The sequence below is a fragment of the Arvicanthis niloticus genome, chromosome 2, assembly GCF_011762505.2.
Source record: "Arvicanthis niloticus isolate mArvNil1 chromosome 2, mArvNil1.pat.X, whole genome shotgun sequence".
NCBI lineage: Eukaryota > Metazoa > Chordata > Mammalia > Rodentia > Muridae > Arvicanthis > Arvicanthis niloticus.
Window position 1 is genome coordinate 107,286,929 of NC_047659.1, and position 14,886 is coordinate 107,301,814.

The following is a 14,886-nucleotide window of genomic DNA, read 5'->3' on the forward strand; positions in this document are numbered from 1 at the left end:
ATTGACAAAGAACCGCTGAGAAAAACAGCAAGTCAGACTTTGGAGTTTTCCTACTTATAGAAAAGATACATTTATCAGGATTAGAAAAGTTGAATTAAAAAGTAACACTGGGGCAGGAGAATGTTCTGCCCCAGGACATTTAATTATTCTAGTTGTATGAAATATTTTTAAAATAAAATTAAGGAAATCACATGTTTAAAAGGGTGAGTTGGCAAGGTTCCATGAAGAGTGGCACGGCAATAGTGTCAAAGGTTTTTAAACACTCATTTTCCTTAGCCTGTGAGTCTACTCTCTCTCACGGGTAAGGGAATAATACAGGATGTGCTGAAGTCTCTCTGTAAATATACTTGTGGCAGTATAGTTTATCATTACAACATGAAAGAAAAGGGGGAAGGAAGACAGACAGGTGGACAAAACACTAAACACCCATAAATTTATATGATGGGCCACAGTTCAGTCTTTAAACTGGCATTTGATCAATTTTTATTGAAACATTTCAGAATAGGATTGATAATTGAAGAAAAACTGGGTAATACATGTTAGTTTGGTCCTAATTTTAAAATAAGCTTCTGCCTCTCTCTGACCTCACATGGAAGCTTCCTGGTGAAATTTAAAATAAGCTGTGTTCTGGGATCCATTCTCACGGAGTTTTATTGAATTGGCCTGGGGTGCGACCTGACAGTGGACTTGTATTAAAGCATCTCAGGAGATTTTTGTTTTTCTTTTCAGGCTTTGAAACCTTAAAAATAAAATAAAAAACCAACCAAACAAACAAAAACCCTCTTCTCACACAGTACATTCTGAGACGCCATAGGTAGACATTTTTTAAAAACAAGCAAGTTACTTGGTAGCCAGTGTCAGGTTTGACCAGGCAATACTCAAAGTGAAACTGGCTTGCTCTTACCCTTAAACTTATGTAAAACCTTAAAAGGAAAGCCAACTAGAAAAAACATTATGCATATCTTTCCATTTGTCGTGCTGATGGACTCACTGATTGGCCAATTCCCCTTTTTTGACTTACTATAAAGTTAAAGAATAAATTCCAATCATTTCCACACTCTATGAAATCCATGTTTGTTAATGTGGGATTAGTGTTTGTGATTTCCATCTAGTAAAGCAAAGAAGTACAGAGCTGTCATCTCACAGCCCTATAAGATATCAGCCAAGTCTATATCTGGGTCAGGAATCTTATCCCAGCATTATATACAGGTCATCTTTAAACTGGCTTTTCCATCTTGTTGGTTTTTCCTCACTAGAGAGTTAGATTCATCTTTGACACAATCTTTCTATACTCCCTTGAGAGATCTGTGTTAAACTTCTGAACCTAATGCCTTTAAAACTACCCAAGGTCAAACATGGATTTAGAGATGGAAGATAAACAGCTCTCCCTTTTGGCAGATTCCATCAAAATCATCTCACACAGAAAGCTTCCTGTCTTTAAAGGGAATACTCTCTGTGTGACTTACAGAAATGTTCCAGCCTTTGCCCACAAAGTCTAATCTAAAGTGCTTTTTAAACCCTCTCCATGTTAAAGACAGCGAATGACAAACTGCATAACCCGAGACATCAAATTTGCACACTGAAACAGTTGCAATCACACCAGTGGCTTATCTTAAGTGAATGGAGATTGGGGGAAGTCTAATTTGATAAATTGGTCTTCCGACCCCTATTGACTCGCACAATCACTTCAGGGGCACTTTATCATCATTTGGAGCCCTTCTGCCATTAGCTGAGACTCCAGACTCTTTGGCTGGGACTCCTTTTATGTCCTCTCTCTTTGTGTCAAATGCTTAATGGTCTAAAAAATGCTACAATGTAAGCTAGGCATGTTGCTTTTTAAAGCAGCTCTGAGGTGAATGAATTTACTTCCAGAATCAATAGCTTTCCAGTGAGTCTCTTACCTTAACTGTAACAGTAGGGTGGTGTACAGGTGCTTTATATGGAGAGAGGTTTTATGCAAAAGTCTTGATTTCAAGGAGAGACATAGCAGAGACATTATCACAAAGCCAAATAAAGGTGGGGGGTATTTTTACCAAAAGTAAAAGTTATAAACCTCCATTATTGACTGAAGTAATTTATTTGAAAAAATATCAATTAGCTTGCCATTTTTGTTTCTGTACCCAGCCCTGAATTTTTCATCTCCCCCCCTCCAATGAGTACATAGAAAGAATTAAATTTGTTAAGATCTAATCTCCACGTGGTCTTGTGGAAGATCTTGATAAAGGATGAGTTCCAGCTAATAGGTAGCTACAGAGAAGCCACTCTTATGAAGAGATGTACATATGTAGAATCAACATCATGTGTGATACTGTCTTGATACAGCTTCATATGCTTCATATGCTGGGGACTTTCTTCTAGAACTCTGTTGTTAATTGTCTGCTGCCAGTTGGGTAATATTCCACAATTATTACAATAGACATAGCAAAAGCAGACAAAGTTTATGGTCTCCTCCTTCATAAATTTAAAATTAGGTGTGATTATATAAAGATAAGAAAACTCTTCATGGACTTTCATTTTTATTCCAATATTTATTAGGTAGCAAACACAACCCTTCTATAAAATCCAATGAAATCCATGTTAGTTGGATTTCTGTTAATGTAACAAACACTTCTTAGTTTCCTTGCATTCTCTGCCAAGAATTCCTTGAAGTTGGGCTCTAGTCTGAGCATTGCAAGAATAATGTTCTGGATGGCTCTGTAACTGACTCCAAATTTTTTCACCTCTCTGTGTTGAGGACTGCTCTGCTCCATGCTTGGGGACCAAAATGTCAGGGGACCGCTCTATCAGTGTTGGAACCCACACTGCCAAAAGCCTTGGGGGCTAAGTTGTTAGAGCCTGCACTGTCCCAAGCTGCTCCAGTCTTCGGGTCTGGTTCAGCAAGAGAGTGAGGATGGATGCGAAGAATGGAGACCAGACAGAGTGTGATTCTATCCTGTTTATTCTTCAGTCTCTCTTCTTCTCTCCAAGTCCCTAGTTCCAGTCCCAAGTTCCAAGTCCCTAGTTCCTAGTACCAAGTCTCAGGTCCTAATCCTAGTTCCTTGTCCCTAGTTCCTAGTACCAAGTTGCTAGTCTCCTTCCCAGTCACTAGTCTTTTCCCAAGTGCCTGTCTTCTGTCTGCCTCTCGCCTTTTATATGTCTCACTTCTAAGTCATGCCTTTAAGTCGTGTCTCTAAATCTGATCTCTAAGTCACACCTTTAAGTCATGCTTTTAAGTCTCACACACCCAATGGAAAATCCTGGGTATCTAAAATAAAATGTTATCAGAGTGTGCTCAGCTGTTGTAGGCTGTTGTAAACAAGTCTCTTGTCAGGGTATATGGCTCAAGATGGCTGCAAGGATAATAGCCGCCTTCTGTCGGCTCCCCACATCTCTGAGCTTTCTTTCTTCATTTTGGGAATGACTAGCCTAATAACCTTTATGTCCTGGCCTTTCTGTGATAGTCTGGAAGTGGAATATTCAATCCAAGTAAGTAAATCAAGCCCAGATTTACCATATTTTTTTTTTTTTACCACGGCTAGAATAAAAATGTCCTTTTATTCCATTTTTCCTGATACAATGATTTATTGATATTTTAAGTGCCTAGAATATGTAATAAAATATAGCTCATAAATAAATAAAGATTGTTGTAGGTTGAGTTCAATAGAAATACTCTCCTAGACAAAGATTAATGTGCAAGTGATATATGAAGAAAGTATTCTGGGAACACAGTGAGAAAAAGGCATAGGTGATGGACAAAAGATGAACAAAAGAGTCATTGTTGCAGCTGGGGTCCTAGCCTTGGTGCAGTCCTTAGAAACCTGTGGAAGTCATGTTGCACCTTGCAGCTTTAGCTCTGTCTTTTTCTGTTATATACCCTTCCTCAGTTGCAGGCCTCTCATAGAAAATTGAAAATCCAGGGCATTTGCAGAGCTTAGTGAATGAAATGAAACAGCCAGTCCTGGCAAGTTTCTATAAAAAGGGTCACAGGCATGGACGGTGCAGATGGTGCTAAGGGGGTAGGCAACCACAAATACCCAGTAGAGGAACTGAACACTGTACCAGCCAACTTTCATAGCCAAAGTCAAACGCCATTAGTAGACCTGAATACACAGAACTTCTTGCTAACTGTTAACTCTGTCAAGTGACAACAGAAATTATTCAGTTTGAAAGTCAAGGGGGGTCTTTTCTGTTCAATCTTGCGTGTGGTTCATTCATCACTCTTGAATGGAATCCTTTCATTTAAAGCTTAGCAAGACTTCTGTTTTTAATTTTTAATTTTTTTGTAGCAATACTCTAGCCCTTGTCCCTACAACCAAACTAATATTTAGAAAAAGATCATTTCCATTGGCCCTTCACAGGCAAGACAAAAGACAGAGACTTGAACCAAAATGCTTCTTGCTAGAGCTTTCAGAACCACCTCTAAGACGCAGTCATTTGCCTATAGCTCCATGCTAGATATGGCTGTACCCATGTAATACTCAATGAGCAAACAGTAGCTCAGTGAATGAACTGTGGTTTGCTTAAACTCTGATCAGGGTAAGTGAGACAGGGTTCTGTTCTGTCTGCCCCATCTCCTAGTCAATTAGTCTGCCCTGCTTTGGCTTCCAAGCAAACAATTGGGAATCAATACAGAATACAAACTATAGCACTAAATACTCACTTAGCCACATTTGCAAAATAGACAAAAGAAACATTGGCATTTTTTGAAAAGGAGATATTTAGTCATAATCAGTACTAGTTGTGGCTGACTGCCCTCTTGCAATTAAGGAATGCCAACGCTGGTTGCATTTAAATGTAAGGCCACCCATCCGAGCACTCTTACAGAGCAAACCCAAGCCAAAGCAACCCATCAGTTATGCCCCAGACAGAGCTCATGGAAGAGGCAGACTTCCCTTCTCAGAAGAACGGAGATCAGAACTGTGTTTAGATCAAGTGTACAGAAGGAATTCAATTCAGGAATGGTGTTTGGTAGTATAGTCTAGGAAATAAATGAGTCAGACTTGAAAAGGAAATAGGTCTCTGAAGAGAGTCAGTGCCTAAGAGATTCTGAGGGAGAAGAGGCATTTGTGAGCTGCTTGAAGCTGTCAAATGAGATGGTTCTTCAGCCTGGTTCTCCTGTGCTTGTGTGCTCATGGTACTGAAGTATGAACACACATCATCATATTGAAACAAATACTGAAAAGTAAGAACACCACTGCCTTAAATCACTGTGCAGCGACATGATGGATAACCACCGTTAAACACAAAAATGAGAGGAGAAAGACCATGGGCCCAAATCATCATGGCCAAATTAATTAAAACAAGCAATTGATTAAAGTAAGCTTTTTTATTTGTGTACGTGAGCTGTCTTCTCCACCAAGGTAGAATTTGAGAGGTTAGCATTGGATGTGAGGAAGATGAAGTTTTTATAGCTCAGGAGCAGGGAGTTTCAAATGGGAGATTTGGTGAGCAAATGGGTGTGGGTCTACAGTAGCAGAACATGAGCATAACAATTTAAGGATAACAACCTTCTGAAACAAAGACATGACTGAAAGGTAACCATCATAACAGATAGTCACCAGAACAAGACCATTATAACTCTTGTGAAACAAAGGTAGGGTTTCAAGATGATTATTAACTTTTTGAAATAAGGACATTCCTGGAACAGGTAGTACAGAACTATTTGTAGTTAAGGCTACAGATGGGACATAGCCCAATCCTTTTAGAAACGGAGATTTAATCATAAACAGGAATGAACCTGGTTTGTCTTTACTGTAAAATGGCTTTTAAGCCTATGTCAGTTTGGTTCTTCCCCACATACTTCCTAGATAATTTTATCTCAGTGCTACCAGAATGTTCCATTGGTGGCTTGCAGTGACCTTCAGCTACACACAGATGCTGCCATTGGCAGGTGTGGGAGGGAATCTATTATTATTGTTGAAAATGCAGATTCCAGGCCCACTTCCACAGATCTCTTTCACTAATTGGTATAAATGGAAATGTGCAATTTAACAAGGTACTCAAAAGGTTTTGGGCCAGGAGCCCTCAGACCATGCTACTAAATGTCCTGTTGTGAGCAGTTGTGACTATTCTAGCCAGACTGTGTACATAAAGTGATGCACAATGGTTAGTAATTTATTTATGAGCCAACATTCATCATATCTGGACTACAGTCTTTTGTTTTAACTAAGAAATAGATTGACACCAGCAGGACCCACCAGAAGAAAGATGAATTTCATTCACAACAATGTTCAAAATCTATTCACAGAGACACAAATCAAGCCACACATTAAAATTAACAATTTCAGTTACAACAGCTTTAAGAAAATTTATTTATTTATTTATTTATTTATTTATTTATTTATTTATTTGACAAGGTCTCACTATGTAACCTCAGATGGCTTGGAACTCACTATGTAGACCAGGCTGGCCTGAAACGCATAAAGATCCACCTGTCCTTCGACTCCTGAGTTTTGGGGTTAAAGGCATGCACCACTACACAAACTGAAATAGACATTAAACATGTAATTGGCTTGGCTTTGTCCTATATGGGTGCTGCAGAAAGGTGACCTTACATTTAAATGTAACCAGCACTGACATGTAAACAGAGACTTGCCATCTGCATTGTGTCAAAAGTACTCTTTGCTCTGATTTTTGCTTTAGAATTAAAACATAAGCCTTATTTAACCATCTCCACATGAGTGACAGGACAATCACCAGGGCACCCTAAGTCTCCAGCATTAGAGCCCACAGTACATCTGTCCTGTACTTTTGGTGACAGGGCTGAGCTGGCCTAGACTGCTATTTGGGGAGACGGACAGTGCCTGATGCCATCCTGCAATCGCTTTTAAAAAGAAAGATTTTCTCAGGAAAATTAGCTAGTTTGGCTCCTCTGAGAGGGCAGGACATACCCAGGGACCCTAGGCATCCTTTCGCATAGCATCTTCAGTTCACTCCAGGTGATGCTGGAAGGTTGGAGTCTGAAAATTGGGCATCTCAAAAGAACGGTGGCCTGATTTAGCCACTACTCATTTGCCAATATGTCAGTGAAACTAAAAACCAAAATATTACGTGGGTTTTAACTAAAAGAAAAAAATCCACAAAACTTGCTCTGAGAATAAAAAGAATGCTTTGAAAGTGTTCTTATTGAAAACAATCCGTACATTTGTTCTGTATCTCAGCCAAGGGACAGTCTTTCCTTCTAAGCTAGTTTGCTGGTCAGACATGCACCACTGTACGTTTGTTCAATAGAGTACACGTAAAGGAGTAACCTCCATGAGTGTTAGTCAACACGATTTGATTTAAGTCCCCATGTTCTTCTGATTTCTGTTGATAAACTTACTGATTTTAAAAACATGCCTTCCTTGCAAACAAGAGATGCTTCATTCAAATGGCTAGCACTGAGAGACATCAAAATGTATATTTTTAGTTCTCTGTGATGTTCAGATAGTAGGCATTGATTAATATGAATTTGTTGATTTGTCTTACGAATTAAAAGAGGAAACAGAGAAAGAAACCAATCGCTGGCTTTTTAATGCATCTGCAACTTAGAGGCACTTAGATGCATCTATTTCTGATATAAACATCCCAGTAATGCTACTGAGTAAAGGCTGGGCACCTTTGTCTGCAGCTGACGGTGGAAAGTAGAGTCTTAGGAGGCTGTGAGGACACTACACAATTAGTTGCAAGGCTTAAATCTGATTTGCATTCCTAAAACTCTGCAGGTATAGTCAATCAAAGACACACTCACTTTCATATTTTTGTAGTTTTACTCCATGCCTCATTTCTTATTTTAGAGGATATTTAGAGCATGTCCAAGAAACACCACAGGAAGCTTCATAGAATGGATTTTGCAGGAAAAGTTGAACAGGAAAAAAAAAAATACCCCACACAATGTCCATCTGTAGTAAATATGCAGTGTTCTGCAGATATGGGAAGCTGATAACGAATGTTCAAGGATTTGTATGTTTCTTTGTTTGGATCCACAAATGTATTTCTGGCAGAGCCAGCTAGCAAATATGTTCAGCTTTGGGAGCCCTTATGGCATGGAAGAAGCCACTGACAGTGGATTCACAAATAGACACGCATGTGCTCAAATAAAACTTTATTATAGATCTTGAAATTTGAGTATCATAGTTTTTGTTTCATGGTTTTTTCATCTCAAACCTTTTCAACCATTGAAAAATGGGGGTGAGATAGAAGGCTTAGGCTGAATCTGATGTGAACACAAAGAGCAAGCTTGTTCTGGTCCATAGGGATATGAAGGAATGAGAATTCCTGGAAAGAAGCTATTTATACAGGCTGATAAACTGATTAAATGTCAAGGACTAGAGAGAGGTTGGAATGTTCTAGGTCCAGAGCCTAACTAAATGTCTCAGCTGCCTTTATCCCACTAAAGAGCCATTTCTTGTTCACCACCCTGTCAAACCTAAATGGGTGAAAACCTTTGAGATGTATTAACTTAAGGAAATCCTGTTCTCTACCAATCAGAGTTAAAGATGTTATTGGATAAAATCTGAGGCCTTAGTTGAGATTCCTCCCATTGAATGTAACCACATCTCTGATGTTTCCACTAGTGGAACTTAGAAATTTCTTGATTTATAATTTTCTTTGTTTCGTTACCGTTAAAAACTTCATGAAATTGCCCGTACATTGCAACTATGGACCTCTCAGTAACCTAAGCCCATGTTCCCGGGCTATCACTCAAACTAGACCTAGAATCAACTGTCTCTGATTCTCTTTGAGGTAAGAGCTGTGTTACTACAGAGCCCTTGATTGGTTTATTCAGACTAGTATCCTACTTGGCTAACTACAGAGTCATTCTTGACCCTACCTAGTAACATTTACTGACACTGTAGGTAGGCCAAGTGTGGTATGCAGTACAACGGCATCCAAACCTCCAGGATGCTTGCAGAGTCATACAACCTGGGACTTGGTGTCAAACCCAGCAAACCAGAACCTCTGCAGTTTTAATGACTCAACCATCATTAAAAACCTTTCTGGTGCTGCTGACTTTTGCAAGAGTTACAGAAGGATGGTCTTAAACTTTAAGCTGAAAATTGCTGATTTTGGAACATTAAGGGTAACACATTTGTTTATCCCAAAGTTGATTAACAGGGAGTGAATACCTAGTAAGGTCCAAACTCTACATTGGTGATTTGAGATCCTCACTCAGCAAGGGTCTTTAATGACCAGGGGAGTGTCTTAGACCAGAACTCCAGGGAATCCCTTTTGAGAGGCTGTTTCCTTGTATCCTCCCTGATAATGTGAGCTTTGCTCCTTTGGGGAATGACACCTGCTTAGGCATGTGCAGGAGTCACACTTGTTCCATGCCACCTGAGTAATTTCATTTCATTATTAACCTCCTCTCAGCTACTGCAATGACTGCTATTTACCATTCTGCCTGTCTCCTAGAATGCAGTCATGCATAGGTTTGGGGTTTTCAGGGACAATTTATCAAATGGTAACAACAAACATCCCAGCAAGTAGCTGTTCTCATACTTCTCATCAGGAGGGCTGCCACTGTGCCTCTCTCTCTCTCTCTCTCTCTCTCTCTCTCTCTCTCTCTCTCTCTCTCTCCTTTGAATTGCTGTATGTCTGAGATCTGTCACTCACTATCCAACCATCCAAGACACAGATAGACATGCATTTGAGAGTGAGACAAAGGTATGAGAATTCCTGGGGTGGGGTGGGGGAGGGGAGCGTGAAAATCAGGATTACAAGAACATCTACCACATGGCTTCTCTGCCAGCCTGCCACCTGCCCATCAATCAAACAGCCCCTGGCAGATTGCTGGCAGCCTGGAGTCAGGAGCATACAGCTGTTCTTCTCCTGCTGAGAATAGCAACTTTGAAAGATCACCAAGGAAACACTAAACAGAAGTGTGTGTGTGTGTGTGTGTGTGTGTGTGTGTGTGTGTGTGTGTGTGTGTAGAAAAGGAGAGAGAGAGAGAGAGAGAGAGAGAGAGAGAGAGAGAGAGAACAAAATCTCATCCACAACTAAGCCCACAAGAGTGGGAAATGGCAGTTCATTGTAGGGTTGAGAGCACATGAGCACAGCTCTCTAATAAACTGCCCAACTGCCCGACTAAAAGCAAAGCCCAGTAGCTGTCAGAACAAGGAGACAACGCAAGAAAGCACAAGCAGCTCTTCATAAAGAAGGTGGCCAGGGTCAGGCACGCCCTTGCTTGTTCTCTGGAGGCAATCCTGAGAGAGTTGCTGCTTGGAGACCAGCACCTCTACACTCTGGTGGTTGCCCTGGGTTTTGCCTTTGCCAGAATGCAGCTGCTCAGTAGTATGCCTGAGGTCAGCCATTACCAAAGGGTGGATAGGTAACAGAGCCTAAATTTGTTCTCCTCTTCAATTCACAAAGGTATGAGAGTATTTTACCCAAAGTGGCTATCTGAATATTAAGAGCCAGCCTCCTTAGCAAACAAAGCTGATTGAGATTTTCGATATTTGACACACTATGACATAAAATCTCAGAAATGAGCGCTATGCTCGGGGGGGGGGGGGGGGATGATCTTGCCCATAGCTACCCCGTTTCTAGTTCACATCAACATTCTTCCTATTTGAAGTCCCTCAATTAGAAGACTTGCTTCACAGAGCTAGCTGATCAATGCAAGAAGCTAAACACAAGCTCTGCTTTCACTCCCCAGTGGAATTCTATTTTAGCAGCTGAGAAAGTGATATGACTGTGTCATACACACAGTCATATCCAATCAGATAACGCATGGGATATGTGTTCTTAACTGTGGACTCACAGGTGTTTCTAGTCAGCAGCCAGCTTTCTTTTCTTCAAGGATGCAGAGGACCCTCTGCTATCCTGTGGCTCACCATCTTTCCTTGCCCTGCTTTTGTTGGCAGAAGAAGATGAGAGTTCAGTACCAGCTTCTGAATGCCCTTGATCTGATAGGCACACACATTGTCTTCATTTAGACTAGATATGTAATTCCTAGGTGAACACTGATTCTTCCAAACATAAGGTTCAACTCTGCAAGAGGAAAGACAAATTCCACTGTATGCTTGACTATCTCAAACATGGAAAACAAACCTGAGACTTCATCAGGTGTACTATCCAAAGATGTTGGTGTAACATCAAACACTTATCTCAGACTCTTCCTCTGGTCCGTTCTGGGGACATGACTCTCTGACAGAAGCTGACTATGTTCCTATGGGCACTCTGATTGATTCCTGGTGCTCAGAATTCCTTCACTGTCTTCTTCCCAATTAGACTGTAGTTCTATAGAGGTGGTGAATTCACTTTTCTTGTTCATCGGTGTATCCCTGATGCTCTAAGTAAGTATGTGAGAATTGGGAAGGATGGGAAGGAGGAAAGAAAGGTACTCTGGAAGAATCAGGGTCCTCTTACATGCATTTGTTTCATACAAAATGTCAAGGATAACCACAAAGTGGGATGGTCACACTTTAAGGCCCTGGATTCATTTCACTTTGTAATAACACTTGTTTACCTGCACACAATCTTGGCAACTTCTAATGACAATTCTAGATGCTTCAGATATGGTGCACTGCTATCCACAAACAAATAGTAATGGTCTAGTAATTGTACTATCATGTAGGTAAATCACAAAAGAATTATACCAAGTACTATGATTTGCCAGGGAAATTAAGTTATTTTATTAATACATAATCCTAAGAAATGGAAGCTATAGTGACAAAAAGGAGACCAGCAGTCTCTTGGACATGGGAGGATATGGAGAATAACAGGTAGAATAACAAGGAAAATATGGAAATGTGAGGATTAATGGATTGGTTCATTTTTTTAGAGTAGTGGGGTTTCTAAGTATATTATATGTGCCAAAATTTCTCAAACTTTACAAACTAAATATGTGAAGTTGTTAGTATATCAATTGTATCTCAACAAAGCTGTTAAATGTGTGTGTGTGTGTGTGTGTGTGTGTGTGTGTGTGTGTCTGTGTGTGTCTGTGTGTGTCTATGTAAACCTGTAATCCTAGAACACTTGGGAGGCTGGAGCAGAAAGATGGTTAGCCCAAAGCCAACCTGAGCTACAATGCAATGTCAGAAAATCATATGTAAATATGTGTCCGTTTCAGTGATGAGGTTGAAAAAATATCCATTCCTGGCAATTTTTGGAGAATTGACATGATTCTATTGATTCTTGTCTGAATTTGGCTTCTGGTTTAGAAAATATCTGAACCATGGTGGACAGCCTAGCACTTATACCTTCCAGGCGGCACACATTTATGTAAACTTCCACATTTTCTTTCTTCCCAGGCTCCTTAACTACGTACCACTGACTTGCTGGCCCAGGCGCCCAGCAACCCCTAACCACTACCATGGCCGAAGACGCAGACATGCGCAATGAGCTGGAGGAGATGCAGAGGCGGGCTGACCAGCTGGCTGATGAGGTAAGGGATTTGGATTCTGGGAAAAAAAACAAAAAACAAGAAACTTCTTCTAATGTCTCAATTTAAAAAAAAAAAAAAAAAAAAAAAAAGCAAAAAGCTCTTTTTCTTTTTCTCTATCTTAAGTTGTCTGCAGGTTAGAGAGACTTGATTGGCTCTGACTCATGACTCGTAGACATTTAAGAGGGCGGGGTCCTTTAGGGAAAGTTTTATCCTTGGATGTCTTGCAGTGCACTGTAGTTAATTCTGGAGGTTAGCAATTTTAGAAACTTTCCCAGCTGGTTGTTAAGCATGGCTATTATTAAAACTGAGGTACATAGTCTGAAAATTAGAATACACACGTGCACACGCGCGCACACACACGCAATGGTACTATGTGCTCAAAACTCATTACTACCTAGTGAGTTTAGCACATTTTTTCCTGACATTTCTCCTCTTGAGTCATTTACATTCATTGTATATAAGGAATGGAAAGCCTACAGACCAATGTTGCTGTAAATCCCAACCACAGAGACAGTGTACCCACTGCACTCCGAAATCAAATAGAAAGCAATTGTTTATCACCAAGTCTTATTTAGAACCTAGAAGAGCCAAATGCTACCAGTCATGGCCTGCTTTATTGTTTTGTTGATTATTTAGGGTTAACAATGTATATAAAACCTTTAAAATGTACTTGTCTGTAGCTATTACACTAAGAAAATAATACACAAAGTTGGGGGTGGAAAGAAGGGGTGGTGGGTCTGGGAGGAGTTAGCGGGAAATATGGAAGAGGTAAATAAAATAAGAGTGTACTGTATGAAACTCTCAATTCATAAAGGTTGTTTTTAAATATGAAAACTTTGAGGAAGTCCTCCGTTATTTGGAATTATTATTTGGAAGACAACAAAAACATTGTCTTCTTTATTAATGAATCTAGTGCCAACGCTAAGTCTTCACTGCTTCATTTTCTTCTGATTCATGAGCATAAGCGAAGTTATCCAGTTCCGTTGACCATGTTGTAATCTCACTAGCTCATCAGATGATGAGCCATGGATAGGAGTTGTCGCTAAGCCCACTGTGTTGAACTAGGTGTCAACTCTGTGCTTTTTGTATTTCATATCTTTACAGCAACAATAAACATATTATTAATATTATGATTATTAATATTAATAATAATCATATTATTAATCATATCAACAATAATAATTATTAATTATTAATAAAATATAGGTAGATGTATTTCTATTTTTCCAGAAAGTCAATTAAACATTTGCCAGTATATCACTGCTGATGGCCATTTTACAAAGAGAGAGAGAGAGAGAGAGAGAGAGAGAGAGAGAGAGATCATTTATGTCCTTTCCAGCAAAAATTCACATCTTTCACATTCCTTTAGGATCATGTCCAACGTAAGTTTCCTACTTGAAAGCATGGCTCTGAGAAATCACACTGGTTGTTCGATTGAAACTATGTTAAAGGAACTGAGAGAGAGAGAGAGAGAGAGAGATCATTTATGTCCTTTCCAGCAAAAATTCACATCTTTCACATTCCTTTAGGATCATGTCCAACGTAAGTTTCCTACTTGAAAGCATGGCTCTGAGAAATCACACTGGTTGTTCGATTGAAACTATGTTAAAGGAACTGAGAGCAAAGTGGCAATGTTATGCCTGGAGGAGCAGCTGCCAAGCTCAGAGTTTTCCTCATGCTTTTCCTTATCTAAGAATGAAGATAATTATAGCTGTTTTAAACCTACTTGAGTTTTTTTCACCCTAAGGTGACAGCTTAATTTGTATCGATAATAATCTATGGTTGTGGTTTGAGGAGGTTTAAAGGAAACGTGTTACAATCTCAAGAAAAATTATGTGTGGGTTTAAAATTTAATATCCCTAGTCCTGGAAGGACAAAGCAGCTTTCAGGGTCTATGAGATAGTTTTCTACCCATCCAGAGCATGCAAAATGATTTTTACAGATTTCTTTGTCTTTGAGATCAAGATCAACCTCATATGGTTTTGGTTATATAACAATAAGCTTTCATGTGATTGCTTTAGAAAATCTGATCGTGTAGAAAGCCCAATAGGAAAGAGACTGAAACTGGAAAAACAGTTTGTGTTTCAGTTACAAAGTTGAATCAATATGTGACCTGAACGTTTGTATTTCTCAAGTGAAAAATAGTATCTCTGATTTTCCTTGCATTCTATTTCTGCTCTTAACAATGTTTATGTTTTTTCATCTTAGTCCCTGGAAAGCACCCGCCGCATGCTGCAGTTGGTTGAAGAGGTAAGAAGTGGCTTCTATTAACATAAACTAGTACCCTGTGTTGACATGTTCATTCCTAGTTCCTATTGATTTTACCAAAGCCATGTCTCTGTTGCTTCCAATGCTAACACAGCTCATTAGAGAGCTAGAAAATACTGGAAATGTCATAAGTTGTCAGCTACTTATCAAGGTGTATTCACCGACATCCATCCCAGCCTACCTCTAGAGCCTGGAGTGTAGAGAAACCTACCATTCCCAAGTTACTGCTCCTAATAGTCACAAAAAAGGGAGCAGTCTCTGGAAGCAGATAG

The 14,886-nt window shown here is 39.7% G+C and overlaps 1 protein-coding gene across 2 annotated transcripts in view; it reads left to right on the forward strand.

Moving 5' to 3' along the window:
• The window catches only part of Snap25 (synaptosome associated protein 25), a 75,990-nt gene that overhangs the window by 35,842 nt on the left and 25,262 nt on the right, over positions 1-14,886 (forward strand). For both annotated transcript variants that reach the window (XM_034494631.2, XM_034494630.2), the window contains exons 2-3: positions 12,213-12,346; positions 14,555-14,596. In XM_034494631.2, the coding sequence (XP_034350522.1) occupies positions 12,275-12,346; positions 14,555-14,596 (114 nt within the window). In that variant the 5' untranslated portion in view covers positions 12,213-12,274. The remainder of the gene's footprint in view (positions 1-12,212; positions 12,347-14,554; positions 14,597-14,886) is intronic.